The 26805-nt window shown below is 33.9% G+C and overlaps 1 protein-coding gene across 1 annotated transcript in view; it reads right to left on the bottom strand.

The window, feature by feature from the left end:
* ARID2 (AT-rich interaction domain 2) overlaps positions 1–26805 on the bottom strand; it is a 201980-nt gene that overhangs the window by 72687 nt on the left and 102488 nt on the right. The window contains exons 4-6 of the mRNA XM_006073716.4: positions 17924–18057; positions 12404–12622; positions 8667–8734 (exon numbers count right to left, since the gene is read on the bottom strand). Coding sequence (XP_006073778.1) covers positions 8667–8734; positions 12404–12622; positions 17924–18057 — 421 coding nt within the window. The remainder of the gene's footprint in view (positions 1–8666; positions 8735–12403; positions 12623–17923; positions 18058–26805) is intronic.

Here is a 26805-nt window from a genome sequence, read left to right as displayed (position 1 = left end):
GTGATTTGAATCAAAATAAATGCTGAATAAATAAAATACTTTAAAAAGTCTTATGGGTAAAAATATACATACAATTAAAATCTATGAAAAATGCTTGGAAGAAAATTTTGATCAGGTCATAATGGTACTGCAGTAGTCATCCCATCATAAACCAATATGTATAAAACAAGCGTTTAAAAGAAACTGGACAAGAAATCAATGCAAAACTATAATTACTGAAATATGGTAGGCAAATGAGGTGAGTCCAATGACCAATACATTTACACAGACACTATTTCTACATAATGGAACAGAGATAATAAACCCAAAAGATCATCAGTTCAGTTCAGTTCACTCGCTTAGTCGTGTCCAACTCTTTGCGACCCCATGAATTGCAGCACGCCAGGCCTCCCTGTCCATCACCAACTCCCGGAGTTCACTCAGACTCATGTCCATCAATGCAAATCACATGTTGTATGTGGATGTCTGGAGTGGTGTGTTTAGCTACTGAGAATGGGTAAGCCATAGTTTGCTGTCCTTGAAAGAAAGTGAAAGTGAAGTCCCTCAGTCGTGTCCGACTCTGCAACCCTGTGGACTGTAGCCCACCAGGCTCCTCCATCCATGGGATTCTCCAGGCAATAATACTGGAGTGGGTTGCCATTTCCTCCTCCAGGGGATCTTCCCAACCCAGGGATCGAACCTAGGTCTCCTGCATTGCAGGCAGACGTTTTAATCTCTGAGCCACCAGGGAAGCCCCCCAAAATAATAAAACTAGGAGATAAAAACTTTCAAACAACTATTATTAAATATGTTCAACCATTTAAAGGAAAATATGAACATAATTAAGGGAAATATGGGACAATATAAAAAAGTCAAATGGAATTTCACTGAAAAACAGTATCTGAAATAAAAAAAATATGATTAGATGGGCTTCATTAGAAAAGAGAAAATAAAAACATAACAATAGAAACTATCCACAGTGAAGTACACAGAAAACGAAAAGGCCTTAAAGCAAGGAACAGAGCCACAGTGGCTTGTAGAACAGTTTCTAAAAGGCAGGACGGGAAATAAAAAAAATTGAACAAATAATTGCCAAAAACATTCCAAATTTCATGGAAAAAAATGTTAAATAAACTCAAGCAAAAAAAATAATCCTAAATGTACATGCCACTAATAATTGGGAGTTCAAAGTACATGAAGCAAAAACTGACAGAACCAATAGGAGATACAAACACTGACAGAGCATACAAATAGTTGATGATTTCAACATTCAACTCTCAAGAAATCATAGAACAATTATACAGAAAAACATCAATAATACAGAAATATCGATCAACACTGTCAACACTCTTTGTTATCAACAAATATTACATCCAAAAAACATTCCTTTCAAGTATGCATAAAACATTCACCAGAAAGACTGTAGGCTGAACTATAAAACAAGTCTTGATTAAAAAAGAATGAAATCATATGGGATGTTCTCTGGCAAAATGGAATGCAATTAAAAAGCAGTGATAATAATGACAGTAAATGATAATAATAATAGGTAGTTTGAAAACAGAAATAAAACATTTCTATATAACTCATGAGTCAAAGAAGAAATCACAAGGGAAATAAATACCATGAACTAAATGATAATGACAACATAAAAATTGTGGGAAAATATTTAAAGTTGTTTATAGAGGGAACTGATAGCTTTATATACTCATACAAGACAAGATAAAAAATCTAAAATCAATGGTCTAAGATTCTATTTAAGAAACCTGAAAAAGCAACATTGCACAACAAAAGTTGTATATAAATAAAAAATGAGGTAAGTACTAATTTATTAAATTGTTACTATTATTTAGTCACTAAAATTAGTAAGGATTAAAATATCACTAATATGATCAACAAGAAAACAGAATAAGTGTATATAAAATCTAAGTGGGCACAATAGTAAAAAATAAACAATACTCAGTCCAATCAATTCCAAAAAAGTTAGAAAGGACAGAAAAGAAAACCAAACAGGTAAGACATTTAGAAACCTATTCAGAACATGGCAAATTTAGACATAATTATGTATCAAAATTATACTTAAAGTAGATGGAATATACACTAATTTAAAATCAAAGTTTTTCCAACTAAGAGGTAAAAGGTCCAGTGAAAGTGTCAGTTACTCAGTTGTATCTGACTCTTTGTGACCCACATGGACTGTAGCCCGCCAGGCTCCTCTGTCCATGGAATTCTCTGGGCAAAATTACTGGAGTGGGTAGCCATTCCCTTCACCAGGGAATCTTCCCGACCCAGGGATCAAACCCAGGTCTCCCATATTGAAGGCAGATTCTTTACTGTCTTAGCCACCAGAGAAGCCAAAAAAAAAAAGCCCAAATATATGTTATTTACCAAAAAACTGATCTAAAATATAAAGATAAAAGAGGTTGAATATAAAATAAGAACATATAAATATCAACCAAAAGGAAGCTGATATACACACACACAAATATATAGTTATATTAATATCTGATGCTAAAGCTGAAGCTCCAATATTTTGGCCACCTGATGCGAACAGCCAATTCACTGGAAAAGATTCTGATGCTGGGAAAGATTGAGAGCAAGAGGATAAAGGGGTGACAGAGGATAAGATGGTTGGGTGGCATCACTGACTCAATGGACATGAGTCTGAGCCAACTCAGGGAGATAGTGAAACACAGGGAACCCTGGCGTGCTGCACTTCATGGAGTCGCAGATAGTCAGACATGACTTGAGGACTGAACAACAACAACAACATCAGACCAAAAAAGAAAGGGAAAAAAAAGGAAAAAGGAGACTTAACTGTAAAAAGGAGACTTTATAATATGTCCAATTAACCAGAAGGATGTAACAGCTAGTGTTCACTAAATAACACATTCTCAAAATATGAAAACACTATCTTTATAGAACTATAAGGATAAAGAAATACATCCTCAATCAAAACGGGTGCTTTTAACCCATTTCTCTTCATAAATGAAGAAATAAACAGGTGAAACAGTCAGTACTGGTGTGGAAATACAAATATCATGATTGTGTTGTCATAATAAAAAAGAGGTTGTTGTTCAGTCGCTAGGTCATGTTTGATTCTTTGCAACACCATGGACTGCAGCACGTGAGGTCTCACTGTTCTTCACCATCTCCTGGAGTTTGCTCAAATTCATGTCCATTAAGTCAGTGATGCTAACTAATCATCTCACCCTCTTCCACCCCCTTCTCCTTTTGCCGTCAATTTTCCCAGTATCAGGGTCTTTTCCAATGAATGGGCTCTTCACATCAAACTGGAGCTTCAGTTTCAACATCAGACCTTCCAATGAATATTCAGAATTTATTTCCTTTAGGATTGAATGGTTTGATCTCCTTGCTGTCCACAGAACTCTCAAGTCTTCCCCAGCACCACAATTTGAAAGCATCAATTTTGTGGCACTCAGATTTCTTTATGGTCCAACTCTCACATCTGTACATAACTACTGGAAAAACCATGGCCTTGACTATATGACCCTTCTCGGTAAACAAAGTAATGTCTTTGCTTTTTAATATACTGGGTGGGTTGTCATAGCTTTTCTTCCAAGAAGTAAGCATCTTCTAATTTCATGGCTGCAGTCACCATCTGCAGTGATTTTGGAACCCAAGAAAATTAAATCTGACACTGCCTCCAGTTTCTTCCCCTTCTATTTGCCATGAAGTGATGGGACTGGATGCCATGATCTTCATTTTTTGAATGCTGAATTTTAAGCCAGCTTTTTCACTCTCTTTCATCTTCATCAAGAGGCTCTTTAATTTCTCTTTACTTTCTGCCATTAGAGTGGTATCATCTGTACATATGATGTTGTTATTTCTCCCAGCAATCTTGATTCCAGCTTGTGATTCATCCAACCTGGAATTTCACATGATGTACTCTGCATATAAGTTAAGTAAGCAGGATGATGATATACAGCCTTGTCATACTCCATTCCCAAGGTTCATACATCCATGAACCTTGTCTTACTAGTTCAACAGTTTTGATTTGAACCAGTCAACTGTTCCACGTCTGGTTCTAACTGTTGCCTCCTGACTGCATACAGGTTTTTCTGTAGACAGGTAAGGTGGTCTGGTACTCCTATCTCTTTAAGAATTTTCCACAATCCAACTGGGTGCTTTTAACATATTTATCTTCATAAATGAAGAAATAAACAGATGAAACAGCCAATATTGCCCTGGAAATATAAATATCCGATGCTGTTGCCATAATTCAAAAAGATACATGTACCCCAATGTTCACTGGAGCAGCACTTACAACAGAAAAGACATGGAAGCAACCTAAATGTCCGTCGACAGAGGAATGCATAAATATATGGTGTGTGTATATATATATATGTATATACGCAATGGGATATTACTCAGTCATAATAAAGAATGAAATGTCATTTGCAGCAACACAGTTGGACCTAGAGATTATCATACTAAGTGAAGTAAGTCAGACAAAGACATATCATATGATATTGCTTATATGTGGTATCTTAAAAAAAATGGTGCAAACGAACATATTTACAAAACAGAAAGAGTCACAAATGTAGAAAACAAACTTATGGTTACCAAAGTTGCAAGCAGAGTGGAGGGGATAAATTAGGAGACTGGGATTAACATATACACACTATTATTTTTATGTATTTTGATGAAATATATAATTAATAAGGACCTACTGAAAAGCACAGAGAATTCTACTCAATATTCTGTAATAACCTATGAGAAAAGAATGTAAAAAAGAATAGACACATGTATATGTAAAAATGATTCACTCAACTAGTTCACCTGAAACTAACACAACACTGTAAATCAACTATACTCCAATAAAAAAAATTTTTTTTAATGATTAACTGTATTGGCTTAAGTGACTTATGTAGACACTTACACCTAACAATTTCAGAACACAGGTCACCGTGAAGATATTGCAGGTTCAGTTTCAGACCACCACAATAAACTAAATACCATAATAAAGTGAGTCAACCCAAACAAACATTTTGGTTTCCCAGTGCCTATAATATTTATGTTTATACTCTACTATAATCTATTAAGTGTGCAATAGCATTATGCTCCAAAAAAGTGCCAGTCAGTTCAGTCGCTCAGTTGTGTCCGACTCTTTGCAATCCCATGGACTGCAGCATGCCAGGCCTCCCTGTCCATCACCAACTCCAGGAGTTTACCCAAACTCAGGTCCATTGAGTCGGTGATGCCATCCAACCATCTCATTCTCTCGGCCCCTTCTCCTCCCGCCTTCAATCTTTCCCAGCATCAGGGTGTTTTCCAATGAGTCAGTTCTTCGCTTCAGGTGGCCAAAGAATTGGAGTTTCAGCTTCAGCATCAGTCCTTCCAAAGAACATTCAGGACTGATTTCCTTTAGGTTGGATCTCCTTTGATTAGGAAAGAATGCTAAAAAACAAAAGGCTAACCATCATCTGAACCTTCAGTAAGTCACAGTAGCAAAATCAAAGGTCATACATTACCAAAACTACTATAATAGTGGATTGGCCAAAAAGTCCCTTCAGTTTTTAAGTAAAAATAAAAGACATACTTTTCATTTTTACCATGAACTTTATTGAACAATGTGTTTATCATTTTGTTCTGCTAAATTCTGTCACTTTTCAGGTAATTGCATAATTGCATCATCTCAAAACTTTTTATCTTTTTTGAGCAAAGAACTGTTCCAGGTGCCTTTTACAGTCTTCGAGGAAACTTTTTCCCACTGGAGAAATTTTTTCCATTAAGAGAATCTGTGAAGACGGAAATAAGTGGAAATCCAAAGGTGCAATGTCTGATGAATATGGCAGATGAATTAATGTCCTAGCCAAGCTATCACAGTTGTTGCCTGGTCATCAAAGAAACACATGTTCTTGCATTATCCAGATGGAAGATGATGTGTTTTCTGTTGACTAATCTGGACACTTTTTGTGAAGTGCTGCTTCCTGTTGGTCTAATTGAGTAGTACTTGTTGGAATTAATAGTTTGGTTTTCCAGAAGGAACTGATCATAGAGGTCTCCCTTCCAATCCCAGCATATATACAACATCACCTTCTCTGGATGAAGACCAGTATTCCATGTGGTTGGTGGTGGTTCATTTTGCTTTGCCCCACATTCTCTTCTGTTCCACATTATTATGCCGTATTCACTTTTCATCACCTGTCATAATGTGCTTTAAAAATGGAATGTTTTCATTATGTTTAAGCAGGGAATCACATCCAGATATATGGTCAAGAAGATTTCATTTGCTTAACTAATGAAAATAACCAAGCTGGTGCAAATGACTTTCAAGGCTTGATTTAGATCTTTTGAGTATGTCAGCTATTTCTTGCATGGTATAACACTGACTCAGAGAAGGCAATGGCAACCGACTCCAGTACTCTTGCCTGGAAAATCCCATGGGCGGAGCAGCCTGGTGGGCTGCCATCTATGCGGTCGCTAAGAGTCAGACACGACTGAATGACTTCACTTTCACTTTTCACTTTCATGCATTGGAGAAGGAAATGACAACCCACTCCAGTGTTCTTGCCTGGAGAAACCCAGGGATGGGGGAGCCTGGTGGGCTGCCGCCTATGGGGTCACACAGAGTCTAACACAACTGAAGTGACTTAGTAGCAGCAGCCGCATAACACTGATTGTTCTCAATTAATGTCTTGATTTGATCACTATCAACTTCAAATGGTCTACCCAACTGAGGAGCACTGCACAGTGAGAAATCTGTAGCAGGAAACTTCATGAACCACTTCTAAAATGTTCAGTTAGTCATAGCACCTTCTCCATATATTGCACAAAACTTTTTTTGTGTTTCTGTTGCATTTTTACCTTTCTTGAAATAATAAAGCATCATATGCCAAAAATGTTGGTTTTCTCTTCCATCTTCAATATTAAAATGGTTATACAAAAATTCACCAGTTTTGTTAAGCTTTTTTTAACCCATGCCAATATGACAGCTGTCACAGTACAATCTACCAAAATTGTTTCAAATAAAGTTAAAGACAACTAAGCACTACTAAAGCCATTGTACAGAAAAAAAAACAAAATGAACCTTTTGGCAAACCCAATAAGAAAAAATAATAATTAAAAAGTTTGAAATAATGTATTATCAAAATGAGCACAGACACATGAAATGAACATATGTTGTTGGAAAAAATGGCATTGATAAACTTGCTCAACACAGGGTTGCCACAAACCTTCAAGGTGTAAAAATGTATCTGCAAAGTACAGTGATCAATGCTAAGCTACAAAGTAATGGGTGAAAACATTTCAAAGATTAAAAACTAAGCAGAACAGTCTCTCTAAACATACTGAAATTCAGTTAGATATTAGTAAAAAAAAGGAAATTAGGAAGTTTTTCATATGTTTTTGGAAATTAAGAAAATTCCCTTCTAAATAATCCATTTTCTTAAAGAGAAAAACATAATGGACATTAGAAGGTATTTTAGAATGCGTTATAATAATGATACAAAATTATCAATATTGGAAGTACAAAGTTAAAGTGTGTTTGGATGGAATTTTATGACTTTAAATATATATATTAGAAAAAACAGAAACAAAAATCAGTAACTCCAAGCACCAGCTCAAGAAATTAGAAAAAGTGAAGAGATTTAAACCCAAAGAAGACAGTATGTAGAATAAAATATAAATACTAGAAATTAATGAAAATATATAACAGATGTGATCATCTGTTCATCTTCAACATATTTGTGTCTTCTTGATTTCATGTGATTAGTGATTATACTGACAACTCTATTCCTCATTGTGATGGCACATGTTACTTTAATATACTTTTTGTGTGTGTGTTTATTGACCAGTTTTCTACAGTTAAAGAAATTATCTGCCTAACTTCAATCAAGAGGTGATGGGGTAATACAGAACTTTGGGTTAGCTTGTAAAGTTGGGAATTAAAAAGGCAACTCTATATCATGGTGAGAAATTTGAAGGTTTAATACCCTCAAAGAAAGAGAGACAAAAGGGACTGTCTTGAGCTTTGAGTTAAAAACAATCCATAATGTATTTCACCACTAGCTTGCTTCACAATTCCCATGACTTTGTTTTTACTATCAGAGTAATCAGAAAAATGTCCAATAAAAAAATTAATATAAAGTCACTCTGATCAGTATTTCAAGTGACTGGCAAAAGCAACAGAGAAAGGAAAAAATACTTTCCAGCCAATCTGCACAAAAATCCTACATAAATAATAAGTCTGCTGAAATTTATAAAGCAACATTAAAAAACACAAAGGAATAATTTACCATGAACCAGAATTAGTAGAATCAGAGTCACAGGAGGCTTAGATATTAGCAGTATCAAGTATGTGTTTGTATATACACAGATTTGAGAATTTCTAGAAATTAAAACATAGTCACTATAATTAAACTTAACAAAAAAATCAAGTGGCATATTACACAGCTGAAGAATGATTAAAGTAAACTGAAAAATAATCTTAAGGAAATTATCCAAACTGCTACTTAGTCTGAGTATCCTCAGATTTATTGCTTCTGTTACAGATTTATCATTCTTAGAAATCAATATATGATAAAATGAAGAATCATTTGTTTATTAGCTATTCTAAAATATATTTTACTCAGCTTAATCACAGTTTTATATAAAGTAAGTAACTGACCTTTGGCCCTTGGCTACATATAAAGCAATGTTTCAATATTTTAATTTACATGAATTACCTTAACAAAATCTCTATCAGTCTTCTCCTTCCATTCTTCTCCAAATACAGTAGAAAAGGATCCTAAAGCTAAAAGAATAAATAGCATATTCAGTAATATGAAATTACTTCTTTCACTTAGTTCCTGAATAGATAGGTTTGGAAAAACAGTAAAAATACACCTTAAGATACCTTGTTCACTAAAAATTGCTTCATAATAAATGATAGAAAGTCATGATAAGTTCTCTTGAAATACAGTTTTTTAAATTATAGAATTTAAAGAAAGTTTTTGTCACACTCTAAAAACACACAACTGGCTTTCATAATAGTTACACAGACAATAATAATTACTTAGCATTAGTTATGATTTGTAGAAGAAAAAATATTAAAAAGTCAAACTGACGCTATTACTATTAGGTTCCCAAACTTTTATAATCTTAAATATTCATTCATTTCAAAAATAATTATATAATTTTATTTGAAATATTAATGGGTAAGATATTCTTTAGGAATAAATCTTTAGAAAACATTCTAAGCCATATAGCTGATTTATAGTTTCTTGATAAAGATGTTTTAGGAGGAAACTCAAACCATTTATTTTCAAAAGCTTCTTCTTAATAACACACTACCCCTGCCTCTCACAACAAAGGTTGAGGTATACAGATACATGTTATACCTTTTTTTTTCATCTCTATGTTGCTAACTCACTTTGTCAGCAACAGGACTAGACAGTAAAGTCATATAATACAAATTTTTAAATTAGACACAATAGGCATCGCTCTTTAAAAATTAGGTAAGTACTTTCATCAACTATCTATAATTATCTATATTCTACAATGAAAGCTACTCGTTTTCAAATGAAGAAGAAAACTACATAGTGGCAACTGTTAACAGAAAAACTAGCTTTATGAACTTGATTCTTCAAAAAAATACAAGCCTTCTCAATGGATGTGTTAATAACAAGGATAACACATGGATGTATTTTCTGTTGTAAAAGATTTACTGAATGTTTGTAGTCTTATTACACCTTTAATTACAGACATAATATTTACTTAATATTGTGTGTGTTAGTCACTCAGTCATGTCCTACTCATTGAGACCCCATGGACTGTAGCCTGCCAGGTTCCACTGTCCATGGAATTCTCCAAGCAAGAATACTGGAGTGAGTTGCCATTCCCTTCTCCAGGGGATCTTCCTGACCCAGGGATTGAAACCAGGTCTCCTGCATTACAGGCAGATTGTCTACTATCTGAGCCACCAGGGAATCCAAGTAATATTTACTTACTATTGAGTTAAAATAAAATTTGTAAAGTACTTAGGTAAGAATAAGACTTTTCATTGAAAAAATATTAAAAAGGGTGAGGAATGAAAACAGTTTAACATTATATTGATATTAGAAGCATAAGAACATGATATAAAGGGTAAATGTGAAGTTTTTAATAAATAAATTTAACTACAGTGACCTAAAGAAGAGTTTCATCAAATGTATACATACATAGCAGCTAAATCAGAAAAATAAAGTCCATATACTTCTAAAGAAAGACAAGATTTTGTTTGTCCTGAAGAAAACCTTACAAAGAAAAACTCCATGGGAAAAGAACACTGAATGCAAATATAAGATGGAAAAATTAAATTTTTGTCACATGGAATTTTTATTATACTTCTTCAAACACATATCATGTATAAATATCCCACACATTCAAAAGAAGCGGTATCTATATTTTCTCTCAATTAAAATTCCATGCCTAAAAAAATTCAAAACCTCTCAAGAGCCTAATGAAATATATACATAATCATACATACCCTTAATATTTTCATAATTTAAAAACACTGTTTTAAAAGTATATGATCTTCATAAAGTCCCTATATACTCTGGAACTCTAAATTCTGAGTACCGAAATAAAAGAAACATTCCTCAAATAGCATTTGCTAATATTAATTATTAATGATTGCTACTCTACATAATAATTTAGTCTGAGATAAAAAAAAGTGCTAAAGAATGTCACACTTCATGCATTAAAATTGGTAAACTCAGTTTATCATATATATACAAACAAAATCCTTATCCAATGATTGTATGCTAAGTCACTTCAGTCGTTTCCGACTCTGTGCGACCCCATAGATGGCAGCCCACCAGGCTCCCCCGTCCCTGGGATTCTCCAGGCAAGAACACTGGAGTGGGCTGCCATTTCCTTCTCCAATGCATGAAAGTGAAAAGTGAAAGTGAAGTCGCTCAGCCGTGTCTGACTCTTAGCGACCTCATGGATTGCAGCCTAACAGGCTCCTCCGTCCATGGGATTTTCCAAGCAAGAGTACTGGAGTGGGATGCCATTGCCTTCTCCGATCCAATGATTAAATGGTAAGAATTTACCAAAATAATTATGGCCTGAGAATATTTATTCTTTTTAAAAACTTCATTTTAAGATTTCTAAAAATGAACCAATGTTAAACTCCATTCTGTATTAAATGCTGAAACATGTATTTAAAAGATCAAGATGAAATATTAGAAAGCAAAGAACATAAAAGTGAGGTGGAAATCCATGAAAGTTAGATCTTCACAGTTACAATACAAACTGATTAAGTGCTGATCTTTGTTCCTCCTCCACATTGTAACCAAAAATAGTTTCAGAAGTTTAAGAAGCTAATTTCAATTTAATTTCAAAATGTCTTCATATAAAATAAATACATGTCAGATTTTAAGGAATCCTATTTAGGGAATTCCCTGGCAGTCCAGTGGTTAAGACTCTGTTCTCACTGCTGAGGGCCTGGGTTCAATCCCTGGTTGGAAAACTGAGAACCCATGACCTTCGTGACACGGCCGCCAACAACAACAACAAGAAAAAGGGAATCCTATTTAGATAATCCCAAATAAAAGCATGCTTGAAAATTACAGAAAAATGAACTTATTTGCAAACATGCTGCTATTTAAAGATAAACACAAAAATATTCATATATCTATGAAATATTACAAGAAATTCTCAGACTATTCTATATAATTTCCTATATGATAAAATAATTGCAAAATGTATCAATACCTTAATCTATTACTAGAATAAACTTCTGGCAAAAGAAGTTACAATGGTGTTGGGATAGAAGGAGGATTGAGAAGCAAGAAGAAACTTTCTATCAATAACATTCAGCTGACATAGATATTTTAAAAGGAGAAACTATGAGCAGGAAAAAATTTCAAAACCTATTTTTTAAAGTCCTATTAAACTACAATTACAGAATTGTGCAATTTGGTCTGAAGAGTAATCCAGATTTGAGATAATTTCATAGAAAACAAAGAACCTGATCTACAAAAACCTACAACCAGAAAATCCTACAAGTAAAACTATGAAATATTTGATAATCCTTATTTTGATTATTATGCAGCAAATTATCAAGTGCATTGACCTAAACTATTTAGTTAAAAATTTTAACTATACACCTGCAGAAATAGACATCAGAAAACAATTTCTTACAGGTCTAGTTTTTTCTATCAGAAGTTCGTATCAAACAATCTCAAATCAACAAACCCACATTTATTCTAAGAAAAAGGCAGCACTTTAATTTCAAAAGCTCTAATGAGGTTAAATATCTAATCTATTCAAATCCAGACATTCATTATTTTAAATGATACATTTAATATAACAAAAGCAAATAAAGAATGCTATTATATTGACTAATGAAAATACTTTTTTCCTTAAAAACCTTTCAAAAAAATCTAAACACACCTTTAACAGAATGATTATATAATACATTAAGCCTAAAACTTACTGTCGTCAAACACCCCGGCATTAGCAAGTAATAATGTGATGATTTTAGGGTCTTTTTCAAGTTGCATGACATGTTTGCTTTCATTTGACAGGAGAGTGCATACATTAATAGCAAAGTCCACTTCGTTTGGGAGTCCAGATAACAGTGAAAGCACCAGTTTATTGTAATCATTTGGCGAATTGAAGTCCATAGATAGCCCATAACTTTGACGGAGATAATCTAACAAAGACAAAAACAACAACACTGTTAAGTCTATCAAGGACGAGAAATCATCTTTGGTTAATATCTTCTAAATACAGGATAGAAGTTTGCTTTCTTTTATAAAATACAAACTGAGTAGAAGTTTAGAGTTCAGTTTTTGAACTCATGAAAATTACACTCCTCAAAAAGTATTAAAATACAAGAAATACATACATTCTCTTTGATATCATTGCCAAACTATTGTATCATTATTTCAATATACCTAATCTACACTTTTTATTCTTGCATTTCAAGGAACTTTTTCTGATTTTTTAAGTACTATAAGCCAGAAAGCCTGGTTCCTTTGAAATTTTTAACAACATCATGTTTCAAAACACATTGCCTACCTTCTTTACCCAGTTTTGGGAGGATTATTACTTTTTCAGGTAAGATTTTTTTTGACATTTAACTAAAATGTAAAGTTCATGCTTTCACTTCTACAGTTCTAGGAGTTCTGTAAGTCTTTTAACCATAATTGCAATGGAGATAAGGGAGTATTTCTATCATCCCAAAGAAGCTTCTTTATGCTCCTTAGTAGCTGATCTGTTCCCCTTTATCCATAAACCACCATTGATCTACTTTATTTCAAAATGCTAAATAAAACGAATCACACAATACTTATATTTTTGTGTCTTATTTATTTTCATTTAGCAAAATGATGTTGAGGTTGATACCCATTTTAATGTATGTATCAGTAATTGGTTCTTTTTTATTGCTATGGGTTGTATGTCTTAATTGTTATAATATGGCTAAAACACAATTTGTTTATCCACTCCCTAGCTGAAGAACATCTGGACTGTTTCCAGTTTTTAGCACTTCTGAATACAGTTGCTAATAACATTCACATACAGGACTTAGTGCAGACATATTTCTTTATTTCTCTTGGATTGCTTGGTCATACAAAATGTATGTTTAACTTTGTTAAGAAACTGTAAAAGTTTTCCAAATTAGCCGTAATATCTTGTCTTTCCATCAGTGATGCATGAAAGTTCTTGGTGCTCGTGTGCATCCTTGTCAGCACTTGGTACTGTCAGTTTAAAATATTCTGAATATAAGCCACTTATCTAATATTTGTTTTGTAAATATTTTCTTCCAGATAGTGAGTGGTTTCCCTTTTCATTTTCTCAACAATGTCTTCAAAGAACAGAAGGTTTAATTGTGATGAAGTCTGATTTATAAATTTTTACCTTTACAGTTCAAACTTTCGTGTTCTAACAAATCTTTTCCTAAAATTTTATGTAGGAGAATTGAAACATTTTTAAAACTTTGAAGATAGGATTACAGAAAACTAATATATAATCATAATATATATATTAGAAAATGTTGTATTTTTATAATTACTGACTCTAAACTGGTGCAATTTAGGCCTTGGCAGCTATGTCCTAAGACATATACCCCTAATACATTTATCATATAAAGATCTAACTAGTGTAATGGGAAAAGGAAAGAAACAAGAGTTAGAAAACTGCTACACAAAACATTTCAGAAAATATGGATTTGAAAAAAAATCTTTTAAAAATGCCACTAAATGGAATGCAAGTAGGAATCTATTGTCACAACATTCCACAAAAGAAAATCATGTAGGTAAGAAACTTCATTTCCCAACAGATATTTGAAGAGACACCTCTTCAATATTACAATGTTCTAGGAATTTCTCCTTAAGTATCATAATACAGTTACAAATGAATTGACACAGATTCTTTATAATATTTAAGGTTGAACAATAATACATTGTTCATGTCTTACAATCTTGAAAAATTAAATTTCTCATATATAACATAAATATCTTGGGAAAATGTAACATAACTTCTGTGAGCATAGAAATACATTTTGGTATTTATTGCACATTGGAACTGATCATGAGATGCCAAGTTTCAGCAATAGTTAAGTCTTTAGATTTCACAAAATTTTCAGGCAAATTTCCAATAGAAATAAAAATCTGGAACCCATAATTCAACATCTGTCACAGTCTTGTGCTTTCAATATGATCTTGGAATTGGTCTGTTTGCTACTGAAGAATAACAGATGCCACCATATACTCAATTCAATACATCCTTACATGAATGACTTTGCCAAAAGACATCTCCAATTAAAATAAAATAAATTAATATGATAATTATGAAAAGTCCTTTAACTATATGATGTATAGTAAAGATTCCTTCTTAGGAATCTAATATAAGAGAAATGCTTACAAGATTTTAAGAGCATCCCTTCCCATCTCCAAGGAGTTATGTTTGAATAGGTACAATTTTATATTAGGAAGGAGATTGGGAATTTTCAATGTTCTTCACACAATGTCTATACAAACACATCACTGCTGACAAATTTAACTGAATCTGAGGTAATCAGTTTAGAGGAAAGGGAGAATTGTGCCTGGAATGTTGTTTATATTACAAATATCATACAGTGCATTCTTTCCATTGATACTGGCAGTGACTGTTGTAGTTCAAGCATCTGTAAGAATATAGGACATGTAAAGGAAAATCTTTGCTCAAATATTAATACAACTGATAAAATCAAAATAATAAATCTTCCTGTATAAAGCTTTTCCAAATTTAAGTAACAAAAATGTAAATGGATAGTGTGCTTGGCCTCCTTTGGCCAAAATGATTAAATTGGATTAAATGATCGCTAAAATCCTAGCTAGCTCTTAAATTCTACAATACTATTAATTTCAATGTGTTTGTCACGTGTCAGTTTCACCTTTCAGAATTTTTCTACTAAAGATACTGCAAACAAATTTAAAAATTTTAATTTAGAAATTAATTTTTTAATTTTAAAGGGAAAGAGAAGATGAACAAAAAGTTCTTAGTAATCTACAGTACAATTCTGCAGAACTGACTGTATCCAAATCAATACCAAGGAAGAAAGAATAAAGAAGAAAACCAAAAGATCAGGTCCTCATGGCAAGGAAAAATATGCACAATTATGCAAATAAATGACAAAAATCACCATATTTTGATGCCAAAGTTTAATAATTCTAAAATTCAAAGCAAAATGTACCTAATACATTTTTGGCTGCTTAAAGTCACTAGGCAAAAGGAGTCAATAGCTTTATAAAATTTTCGTTCCATATTCTATCAATGTACAATATTCTATTATGACAATTATGAGTAGAATTGTACTTCATACTAAATGCCAATTTAAATTTACCATATTACCTTTCAAAGTACTGTTTTACAATAGCTTTTTTAAATGTAAGCATCTCTAGATAAATACATTAATCCAAACCTACAAGGAGAGTAATGCTATATGATCAAAGATGTAGACACAAATCTTTTAAATGTTCTACTAAAATATCCTAAGGCTTTTAATCTACTACAATGTAATTTTACTTTGGTGTTTATTTAAATATGTACACACATACACACTGACAGCTATGAAGCTTACTATATTTCCTTAATGGCATTTGAAAAGAATCATTGATGAAGGATTTGTTTTATATATTGATAGTCATGTTGATTTTTAGAACACTGTCATAATTTTGCTATGGCTCCTTCTGGGATAATAAAAAGCACCTTCAAATTCATAAATGCTGCCCTGAAACACTACCTCTTTTCAGTATGAATCAGATATACTGTAGTCGGATGTTCCCCAGTAATTTCTATTTCTTATCAGTCCCCAATCCTGATTCTGTCAAACATGCTACATATGTTATATAACTGCTCAGATTCTCCTTAAACAACAAAAGACAGGCATATGATAGCATATCAGAAAGGAGTTAGTTATTATAACACCAGATTAAGAATTCTATCATTCCTTTAAAAACTGCAAAGTTCTAGCAATGACTTTCAATAGACTTCTGAAATACCAGCAGTATCTTCTTTCTTGAAGTAAATCATGCTAAATCAGGGAAGGGGGGATGGGGGAAGATCCAGGAAAAAAATTTCATTTTAAACTAGATCTAATATTGAAATGGGTTAGTTTGAGAAGTGTAATACACACCAAGCTCTATTTAACCTATAAGAATAGACAGTTCTGTTGTTGCTATAATGTAGCAGTAACACCAAGTTACAAAATGGTCTTAAAGGTTACAGTACCAGGTCTCATTCAGTGTAGGAACAGCCTCTATAACATCCTTGAATTAAATAATGGTCATTAGCTCTTCCTAAAAATGGGAAGCATATTACCTAACAAACCACCTCATTTTATTTAATCAGCTTAAACAGTAAGCAAGATCTTTTACACGATGACTTAAAATGTTCTCCTTTAACATTGGTTCCCGAGGTGATAACTTCTTGTTAAAAATAAAGGTAGATTTGGTTTGCACTCACCACTGCTACAACCCCTCCCCCAAGCCTCAGTTATGCAAAATCATCAGATGAAGTCTCTTCTACTGAAAATCACAGATTCTAGGAGATTCTGTTTCCTCAGCTATTACTGATTGGGAAAGAAATAGGGTCAAATTCAACATGGAGGAAACTTGAAAATAGACCATGAAAACTTTAAATCAGTGATACTGGCACAAATGAGAGAGCTTAAACCTAAGGATTACCTAAAAGATCGGTATTAGTACCAATGAATAATAATAAAGATCAAGATATCTGTATTTTTTATAAAGACTATCCTCTTGAAAAAGATATTATCTCCTCTTTTTCAGGCCAAATATTGGTGAATAAAGAAAAGACCTGCTTATCTCTTCAGAGCTCTCTTCCTAGTCATCACCTTCTGGAGCCACAAACACTGGAAATCTCATCAACACTGCCTCGAGAACCTCTTCATTAGACACTCAACCTGACTATTTCCAACTTGAGTCTTGCTCTTTTTAGCTTCAGATTCCTCTATAACCATTATAGGAATGACTTGAATGAAAAAAATCTTAAGTCCCTGGTACCATGGCAGAAAAACAGCTGAAACATAATAAGAAACATTTCTGAGAAATTCGGGTGCTGGGAATGCCAGGAATTGTAGATAATCTAGTAGATGCTATGAGTATTTTTTGGCTTCCTGAATTCTAACAGGACATTCCTCTTCTCATTTTAATGACAATTCAGGTTAAACTGATCTATAATCAAATTAAAAAAAAAAAAAAAAAAACAAATTTCATTTGAAAGTGTACGTATATTTGTAACTCTAAAAATTCCTGCAACTAAAGTCTTCTACGTAGGCTGTGACAGACAGGGCCCTTAAACCAGTGACATGCTGATTTCTAGAAGCTGCATTAACCCAAGGCTTTCAGTATTTTCATGTGCAAAATAAGGGACCAATTCAATTCATGGGATGATTTCTATTTGAACTCAAAATTGTGTACCTATGCCTTTTCATTTTCCAGATATTTACCTGACACACTGTGTTGCTGGTAATTGTAGGAAGATGGAATTGCACCAATAGGAAGCTGTGGTTTGGGATTGCCTGGTGGTACCTCATCATCATCCTCCCCAAAATGATGAACTTTCTCGTACTTTTCTAGGTAACTGAAACAGAAAAACAGCACAGCAGAGATTTAAAAATAGATTCATGTTGTATATTTTAACTCCTACCACATAGATCTGTTTTCTTTTTCTAGAGGCCCTAAATTTTAAAATAATAATAATATTAACAAGATACCACAAACTTCTTATATTAGTGGAATAGTCACTTCAGCAGTAATATTGGAGACAAACTCAATGTAATAGTTCTAAAAGTGCTTTTAAATGCCTAGAAAAGACCAAACTACTGTACAAATAAACATATAAAAGTAAAGACTATCAAAGGCCAACTACATGTAGATAAATAACAGCACATTTTATTTACTGATTAAAACAAATTATACATGGTCATCGTAACAACAATGTAAAAGTGAGACGAGTCCCTGGCCTCCCCATCTCACTTATCACATGTGCCTTCAGTATATTTTTTGTGCCTATTTTAACAACAGATTTTAGAGATCCTGCAGGTCAATACATATAGTACTACCTCAGTCATTTTTTTTTTTTTTTGATCACAAGAAACCAAACATTTATTTCTATTGTCACTCTGTACATGACACACATTTTCACACCAACGAAGGGTTCTAGACTCAATCAGCCCCAGGACTAGGAAGGGGCCTGGTTTGGAATGTCAGAAAGAGAATAGGAGAGAGGACAGATGCACATGACATAAAATAATAATAATTAATAATAATAATCATCATCAATGCAACAATGATAAACTATGGGAGAGGTCTCTGTAACCTTATCTCCCAGATGGGAAGGGCATTTTATTGCCTAGTTTCACATTCACTTTCAATCTAGGAGAAAAGGCCTCCACTGCACAACTCTAGATTGGGGAGAGGGTTGTGTCCAGCTCCCAGAAGGCAACTGGCCTCTCACCCCGCCAGGCATGGCTTGACCTTCCAAAGGAGGGCCCTCCCAGTCTCTGGGTCCTCTTTTTCTCTCGGACTCAATTACCCTGTCCTGCTCCTGCGCAGCTGTACCTCAGTCATTTTTAACAGCTGTATAATATATGCTCTGACTGATATATCATAATTTTAACTAGATTGCTGGTGTTGTATTTAGCTATGTTCAGTTTTGTTTTTTGCTATTACAGGCCATGCAGCAATTAGCTTAATCTCAGCACTTGTTTGAATATTTTCCTCTCCATAGACAGTGGAAATGGTATGATCACTTTAAATAGGAAATACGACCAAATTCTCACTCAAAAGTGACGTGCCCAAAACATTTTGACCAACTTATAAGATTTTTCCTGTGTTTCCCACAATATCACCATTACTGGGTATAGTCAATCTTTTCAATATTAATTAGAATTAAATATCCAAATTGATAATCTATCATCACCTACCAGTTTATAATAAGATTCCCACAAGAAAGATTTTTAAATAGGGAAGCAACTGGTCAAACCCCTGTCAAACACAATACTGTACCTAATGAACTTGTTACTATACTTCATAAGAAGCAAGCTGAAAAATATCATAGTGAAGTTCTAGATATGATCATTTTATAAGTCAGTCTTTCCATCATTCCTGAACCAGGCAGGTATTAAGTCCATTAGTCACTATTTAAAAACCCTTTGCTTTTATAGTTAACAGATAGCTGAGATGAGGGAGAGGGGTATCAATGATCTCAGAAGTATTGCTGTGTTTTTAGTAGCGAACTGTAACTTTCAAGGTAGGATGAATGAAAGCTGTAAATTTAGGTATAAAAACTAATAGCAAGGATAATCATCATAATTCTTCATTTTTCCCTTCCAGCTTTCCAAGGCACAACAATTCACATCTTGGAGACTAGAAATGAAGTAAATTGCCCGTTTCAATTCCTTCTAAGTTCTCCATATAAGCTCAGCTTGAGCAAGGAACTCTTTCCTAACTGGTAGCTTGACAGCTAATGAACCCAACACTTTTCTCCACTGCCAGAGATACAAAAGCAGAGACATATGCCCACATATAACCCTTGAGCACTGAGGACAGTATACAGCTGCATATATTTCACCCTGATCCTGGTGATGTACCCTAGCAGATAAAATTTACAGCCAAAGAATATAAATCAAAACAAAAATATGATTAAAAAGAGACAGTCTCTCTCTAGTATAGATTCATGATAGACTTATGTATGAGTCATAAATCAAACCTATCCTTTTTGAATTTCTAATGCCAAAATCATCAAAAGAAGAGTCTACACAAATTTGAACACAAATAGCTGCTCAAAAATCATGTGACATTTTCTGCAAATGAGGGTTTATCTACATTACATGAAATAATGCAGGCAACAGTAGCGATAGAGGTATTTTACAAAGTATGTTCTTTCAGAATTGAGCTCACTGTGGAATGGTTAAAAGTAAGTTAAAGATAATTTTTCTTAACTAATATCATTTAAATAAAATCAAAATAACAATGAAAAAGTAAAATTTTAAAATCAAAACCTTATACTAACAATATGTTTAAGACGCTCTTTATACACCCGTTACTCATTGTTAAGTGTATGCGCAGGCAAAGCCACTGCAGCAGGCACACGCTGCTGCAGTTCTTCTGGATTGTAGCCTGGTATTCTTCTCTGTCCATGGGGTTCTCCAGGCAACAATACTGGAGTGGGTTGCCATGCTCTTCTCAAGGGGATCTTCCCAACCCAGGGATAGACCCACGTCTCTTATGTCTTCTGCAATGGCAGGCAGGTTCTTTACCTGGGAATTCCATAATTGAGCATAGTAGATTTAAAACTTGGGGAGAAAACGTTACTAGTAAAGAAAAACCATAAATACCTTTTCCTTTCTGAAACACTCAAAATGGAGCATAAGCAAAATGGAGTGACTCAAACACCACAAGTACTAGTAATAAACGGTATATGCTATATACATAAACCCCTCTGTAATTCAAATTTTCATACAATTTTTAAAATATATGACTTCTGGTCCCTTGACTCTTCTAACTCTATTCCTCCAGATTCTTTACATAATTCCAATCTCCAGAAATTTATGGCTTAGGCAAATTGTTCTAATTTTTGAAATTTTTATTTCCCTGGCTTGAGGGTCAACACTTGTTCTCATTCATGCTTAAACATTTCCAACTGAGACTCGACCCTTCATAGTTCAACAGAGGGTTTGGCATCCAGTTCTGATTCTTGTCTCTCTCAATTATTAAGCATAAAGTCCTTTTTTGGTTTTCAAAGAGCTATACTTCCAAAAACTAAACTGACAGACAAGAGAAAGCAGCTACAATACAAAGTTACATTTCATAATCTAGGTCTTCAGATACAATTCTCTAACATGACCCTGAGCTCATACACTGACATATATATAGTGTTCACTCGTTTAACTACAAAAATTAGACTACACATTTCTCTTTCTTCTCCAAGTCGATTACATTGCTTTGAATAGTTGATATATTTTAATCAAACAGGTATTTACAGACCTCCTTCAGTCATCTACCTAATACATGACATTTTGACTCAAGACTAGTAAAATATTGGAATCCAGATGGCAGTTACTCTCTCAACAGTCGACACAGAAAACGAGGTTCCTGAGTTCAACATTAGGTACAGACAAGTGGGGTGAATTGCATCTTCTTTTTTCAACTTAGCCCTAGTTTATTTGTGGTGGATTCTATGTGATACATGACAGATTTAAAGGATGAAGGCAAATGTGAACATTTAGCATAATATAAGAATCATTTTAAATGGCACTATTCAATTAAAAAGTTTAATATGTAGGACCAATACAGAGGGAGGAAGAGTCCTTTCAAGACACCATCAAATAACATAGGCAGTACAGTTATGAATGAAGAAAAATTTAACCTCCTGTAGTATCTGATAGATTAAGTACACAAAAAATTAGTTCACAGAAGATATAATTTTTGTGGAGATTTGAAAAGAAAATCACCAATAAGACTGATTTATTAGATACACAATGATTTTCTTTTCAAATCTCCACAAAAATTATTAAACTAATCATATGCCAAGTCACATAGGAAACCACAATAAATTTAAGATTAAATACTGTATAAGGCACATTCTCTAATTGCAATCAATTCAAAGAAATTTAACCCTTGGAAAATTAAAAAATAACTTTATGATTTTATATAAAAGTAGAGAAACTACTACAACAGTACCCATCAGCAGATATAAAAATTCATGGTAAAAAAAAAAAGAAAGAAAAAATTCATGGTCAACCTTGTTTCATCTATAACACAATTACCATCTTCACGACACTTTCCAAATTATTTTAAAGCAATTCCCAGGTATCTCATAACTTTATTTATAAATATTTTGGTAGAATTCTTAAAAATTAAAAAATATATGTAATATTTATATAAAATATATATTTATATAAAAGTTTTTATATAAAACTTTTTGAAATGTTTATGGGAAAGATGACAATTCAAGGAATGCATATTAATCTTTCCTTAAATCCAATTGTAATGAACGTTAAAGAGTAAAAATTGAGGGATACTGTATAGTTTCTAACTTAGAAAACTTTCAGAAATTCTGATTCATTAAAAGCAACTTCAAGGATTTATAAGACTAACTTGCAAAACAATTCTTGAGAGAGTAAGATGGTCTAATGGAAACTGGAGGATATCTTAAACCAAAACGCATAAAAAGGCAAATTCAATTGGGATTTCCTTTAGCCACTAAGGATCAATAAAATATGAGAGTGTATCTGATAATGGGATCAGAATGACAACTGTTTAAGAAAAGTTGAACTGAATTCAGTGGCTGTCAAAAGAAGCAAAGTCCTTTAAACTTCACCTTGAAGCTTGTCAAAATGAACCCAAAGATCCAGGGATGTGGAGCACCTATCAGAAGCACTAGCGTGAAAAGACTGATATCATCAAGTAATGGGACCTCTAATGATGTGGCATACAAGGAACTTTCAAGATCAAACATCCCAGCACAAAAATCAAGAATACTGACTTGCAAACCAGCAAAGTAATGAACAACATTTCTTTGCCCAGGATTATCCCTGCAAAGTGGACAATGAAAAAGTAGATTTGACAATGTAAAAGTCACCTCAGTAATGTAGACGGCATGCTTGAGAAATAGCTCCTTGAAGAGACGGAAAGGATGAAAACAGTGGGGTGGATAAAAATGAAACATGCATGATAACAGGATGCCAAACATGGGGGGAAATAGTAGTCCTGAAGGAAAGACCAGAATACAGTGAACAGAAGCATTATCATTCAGATAAGAGAAGAATTTCTTTAGGTAAAAAATGCTTACTGGGTATATCATAAAGGACCCTGGGGTGTCAGGGTGCAAGGATCATCAGGCAAAAATTAATGAAAAGAAAAAACAATCAGACATATATTGATGATCTATGCAAGCTCCAAAGATAAAGACAATTCCTAGAAATATCCAGAATGACCTTACTCCTTTGATTATTCTATTGTGTCTTATTTACACAGGAACAGTAATCAAATGAGTTTATTCTCATAGTTAATATTAAGGGAAATATGTTCTTGGGAGTATTTCTACAACTGTTTAACAACCAAATTAAAGTCAAGATTATTACTTTCCAAATAACCAGAGAGAAACAAACACATTAATGTATGTAATAAGCAGAGAAAAGGAGAAGAGGAAGAATATCTTGTGATGTAGCAATTATATTCTTAGGCATATGCACTAGACAAAAATGGAAACAACTCAAATATTCACAAAGGATAGTATGAAGAAAAATACTGTGGCATATTCATATAGTGAAATATAATATGCCAGTGAAAATTAGTTAACTAACACGGATCAATGAAAATAGCCAACAACAAAATGTTACATCATTTCAGAATAATACTAATTTAATTCCACTTATATACAGATCATAAGCAAAAAGTTAAATATTCTTTTTAGCAATAGACAAGTAAGAGAAAAGAAAAGAAAAGCCAGATATTAATTATAACCCAGGAAATAAGCTAGGATTTATCCCTCAGGAGAGAAAGACAATAAAAAAACACACACATGGCTTCAAACTATTCAGTTGAGTTCAGTTCACTTCAGGCGCTCGGTATGGTACCACTCTTTGCGACCCCATGAATTGCACCACGCCAGGCCTCCCTATGCATCACCAACTTCCGGAGTTCACTCAAACTCACGTCCATTGAGTTGGTGACACCATCCAGCCATCTCATCCTCTGTTGTCCCCTTCTCCTCCTGCCCTAATCCCACCCAGCATCAGTCTTTTCCAATGAGTAAACTCTTCGCATGAGGTGGCCACAGTATTGGAGCTTCAGCTTCAACATCAGTCCTTCCAAAGAAATCCCAGGGATGATCTCCTTTAGAATGGATTGCTTGGATCTCCTTGCAGTCCAGGGGACTCTCAAGAGTCTTCTCCAACACCACAGTTCAAAAGCATCAATTCTTTGGCGCTCAGTTTTCTTCCCAGTCCAACTCTCACATCTATACATGACTACTGGAAAAACCATAGCCTTGACTAGAAGGACCTTTGTTGGCAAAGTAATGTCTCTGCTTTTGAATATGCTATCTAGGTTGATCATAACTTTCCTACCAAGCAGTACGAGTCTTTTAATTTCATGGCTGGAATCACCATCTGCAGTGATTCTGTAGCCCAGAAAAATAAAGTCTGACACTGTTTCCACTGTTTCCCCATCTATTTCCCATCAAGTGATGGGACCAGATGCCATGATCTTCGTTTTCCGAATGTTGAGCTTTAAGCCAACTTTTTCACCCTCCTCTTTCACTTTCATCCAGAGGCTTTTTAGTTCCTCTTCACTTTCTGCCATAAGGGTGGTGTCATCTGCATATCTGAGGTTATTGATATTTGTCCCGGCAATCTTGATTCCAGCTTGTGCTTCTTCCAGCCCAGCGTTTCTCCTGATGTACTCTGCACAGAAGTTAAATAAGCAAGGTGACAATATACAGCCTTGACGTACTCCTTTTCCTATTTGGAACCAGTCCGTTGTTCCAGGTCCAGTTCTAACTGTTGCTTCCTGACCTGCACATAGGTTTCTCAAGAGGCAGGTCAGGTGGTCTGGTATTCCCATCTCTTTCAGAATTTTCCACAGTTTATTGTGATCCACATAGTCAAAGGCTTTGGCATAGTCAATAAAGCAGAAGTCGATGTTTTTCTGGAACTCTCTTGCTTTTTTGATGATCCAGCCGATGTTGGCAATTTGATCTCTGGTTCCTCTGCCTTTTCTATAACCAGCTTGAACATCTCAAGGTTCACGGTTCACGTATTGCTGAAGCCTGGCTTGGAGAATTTTGAGCATTACTTTACTAGCATGTGAGGTGAGTGTAATTGTGCGGTACTTTGAGCATTCTTTGGCATTGCCTTTCTTTGGGATTGGAATGAAAACGGACCTTTTCCAGTCCTGTGGCCACTGCTGAGTTTTCCAAATTTGCTGGCATATTGAGTACAGCACTTTCACAGCATCGTCTTTCAGGATTTGAAATAGCTCCACTGGAATTCCATCACCTCCACTAGCTTTGTTCCTAGTGATGCTTTCTAAGGCCCACTAGACTTCACATTCCAGAATGTCTGGCTCTAAGTGAGTAATCACACCATCAGGATTATATTGGTCATCAAGATCTTTTTTGTACAGTTCTTCTGTATATTCTTGCCACCTCTTCTTAATATCTTCTGTTTCTGTTAGGTCTATACCATTTCTGTCCTTTATTGAGCCCATCTTTAGCAGAGTTTTATTTGCTTTTGTTTTGTTTTGTCTTGTTTTGATGTGGATAAACCTGTATGTATTAAGCTTTTTTAGTGCAATAAAATTTAGATTTAAAAAAAATAATTTTAGAACATCAGAAAAGAAGTAATGAGTTATTTCAAACTTTAAAATAAATGATTATTTCCACTGGTACATAAAATGTTTCCAATTACGAAAAAAAATTAGACTCTCCCTGAAAACTAATCTAGCAAAACTCTGACAAAATCTCATAAAAATTGCAGTTAAAAAAGACTATATAAATGCTACAAAAAACAATCTATTAATATTTATTAAATACACACACATACTCAAGATTTTATTGCAGAAATTCAATGATAGTTCAACATCCAACATTTTGCAACATTAAACTCACCTGTAGATCACAGAGAAAAATATTTAAACAAAGGACACCAAAGGTTATTTAATAAAATGATGCATCCTTGCTTCATTGAAAATTAATTAATGAAGAATTCTAGAATATTTCTCCCTTTGATCTCTCATATAGTCCCCCTGTTATACCAAACACAGCAAATAATTTCCAGTCTACTCCTTTACCAGTACAGACTTTCTCAGAACATTGTACCTTAAAGTGATACAGAATTCTTGTTTCTGTAGAAGAGTACCCTTCAAAGCAGGACACATAAACAAGATACTCCAATAGGGAGAAACACTTAATGGATAGGTTGAAACTGCCAGCCCTTCCTTTGCTCCATTCATCTAGCAGTGCAGTCCATATGTTACTCATCCTATGTGAGACAACATGAAGGGACTAACAATGGAATCCTCATTCATTCATTAACTTCTAACCACTGGAAACCTCACCATTCATTAGATTCCATTTACTAATACCTGTTCCTGTCTAGGTTAAGTGGCCATTTAATTTAAAATTTATTTAAAGTTAACATTACCTAATTTAAACTCTCTCTCTCACAGAAAGGATAAGAACATTAATAGAACCCTTCAAAGAAACCACAATTTGCTAGAACAAGCAACTCTAAATAAGAAAATGGCTAACACTTCTCACATGAGCTCATTATCAGCAATACTATGAAGTAACAACAATGGCAAAGCAATCAGATAAGAAATT

This window comes from Bubalus bubalis, chromosome 4, assembly GCF_019923935.1.
Source record: "Bubalus bubalis isolate 160015118507 breed Murrah chromosome 4, NDDB_SH_1, whole genome shotgun sequence".
Lineage (NCBI taxonomy): Eukaryota > Metazoa > Chordata > Mammalia > Artiodactyla > Bovidae > Bubalus > Bubalus bubalis.
Note: the sequence above shows the minus strand (reverse complement) of the source record. Positions and strands in the feature narration are given on the sequence as shown.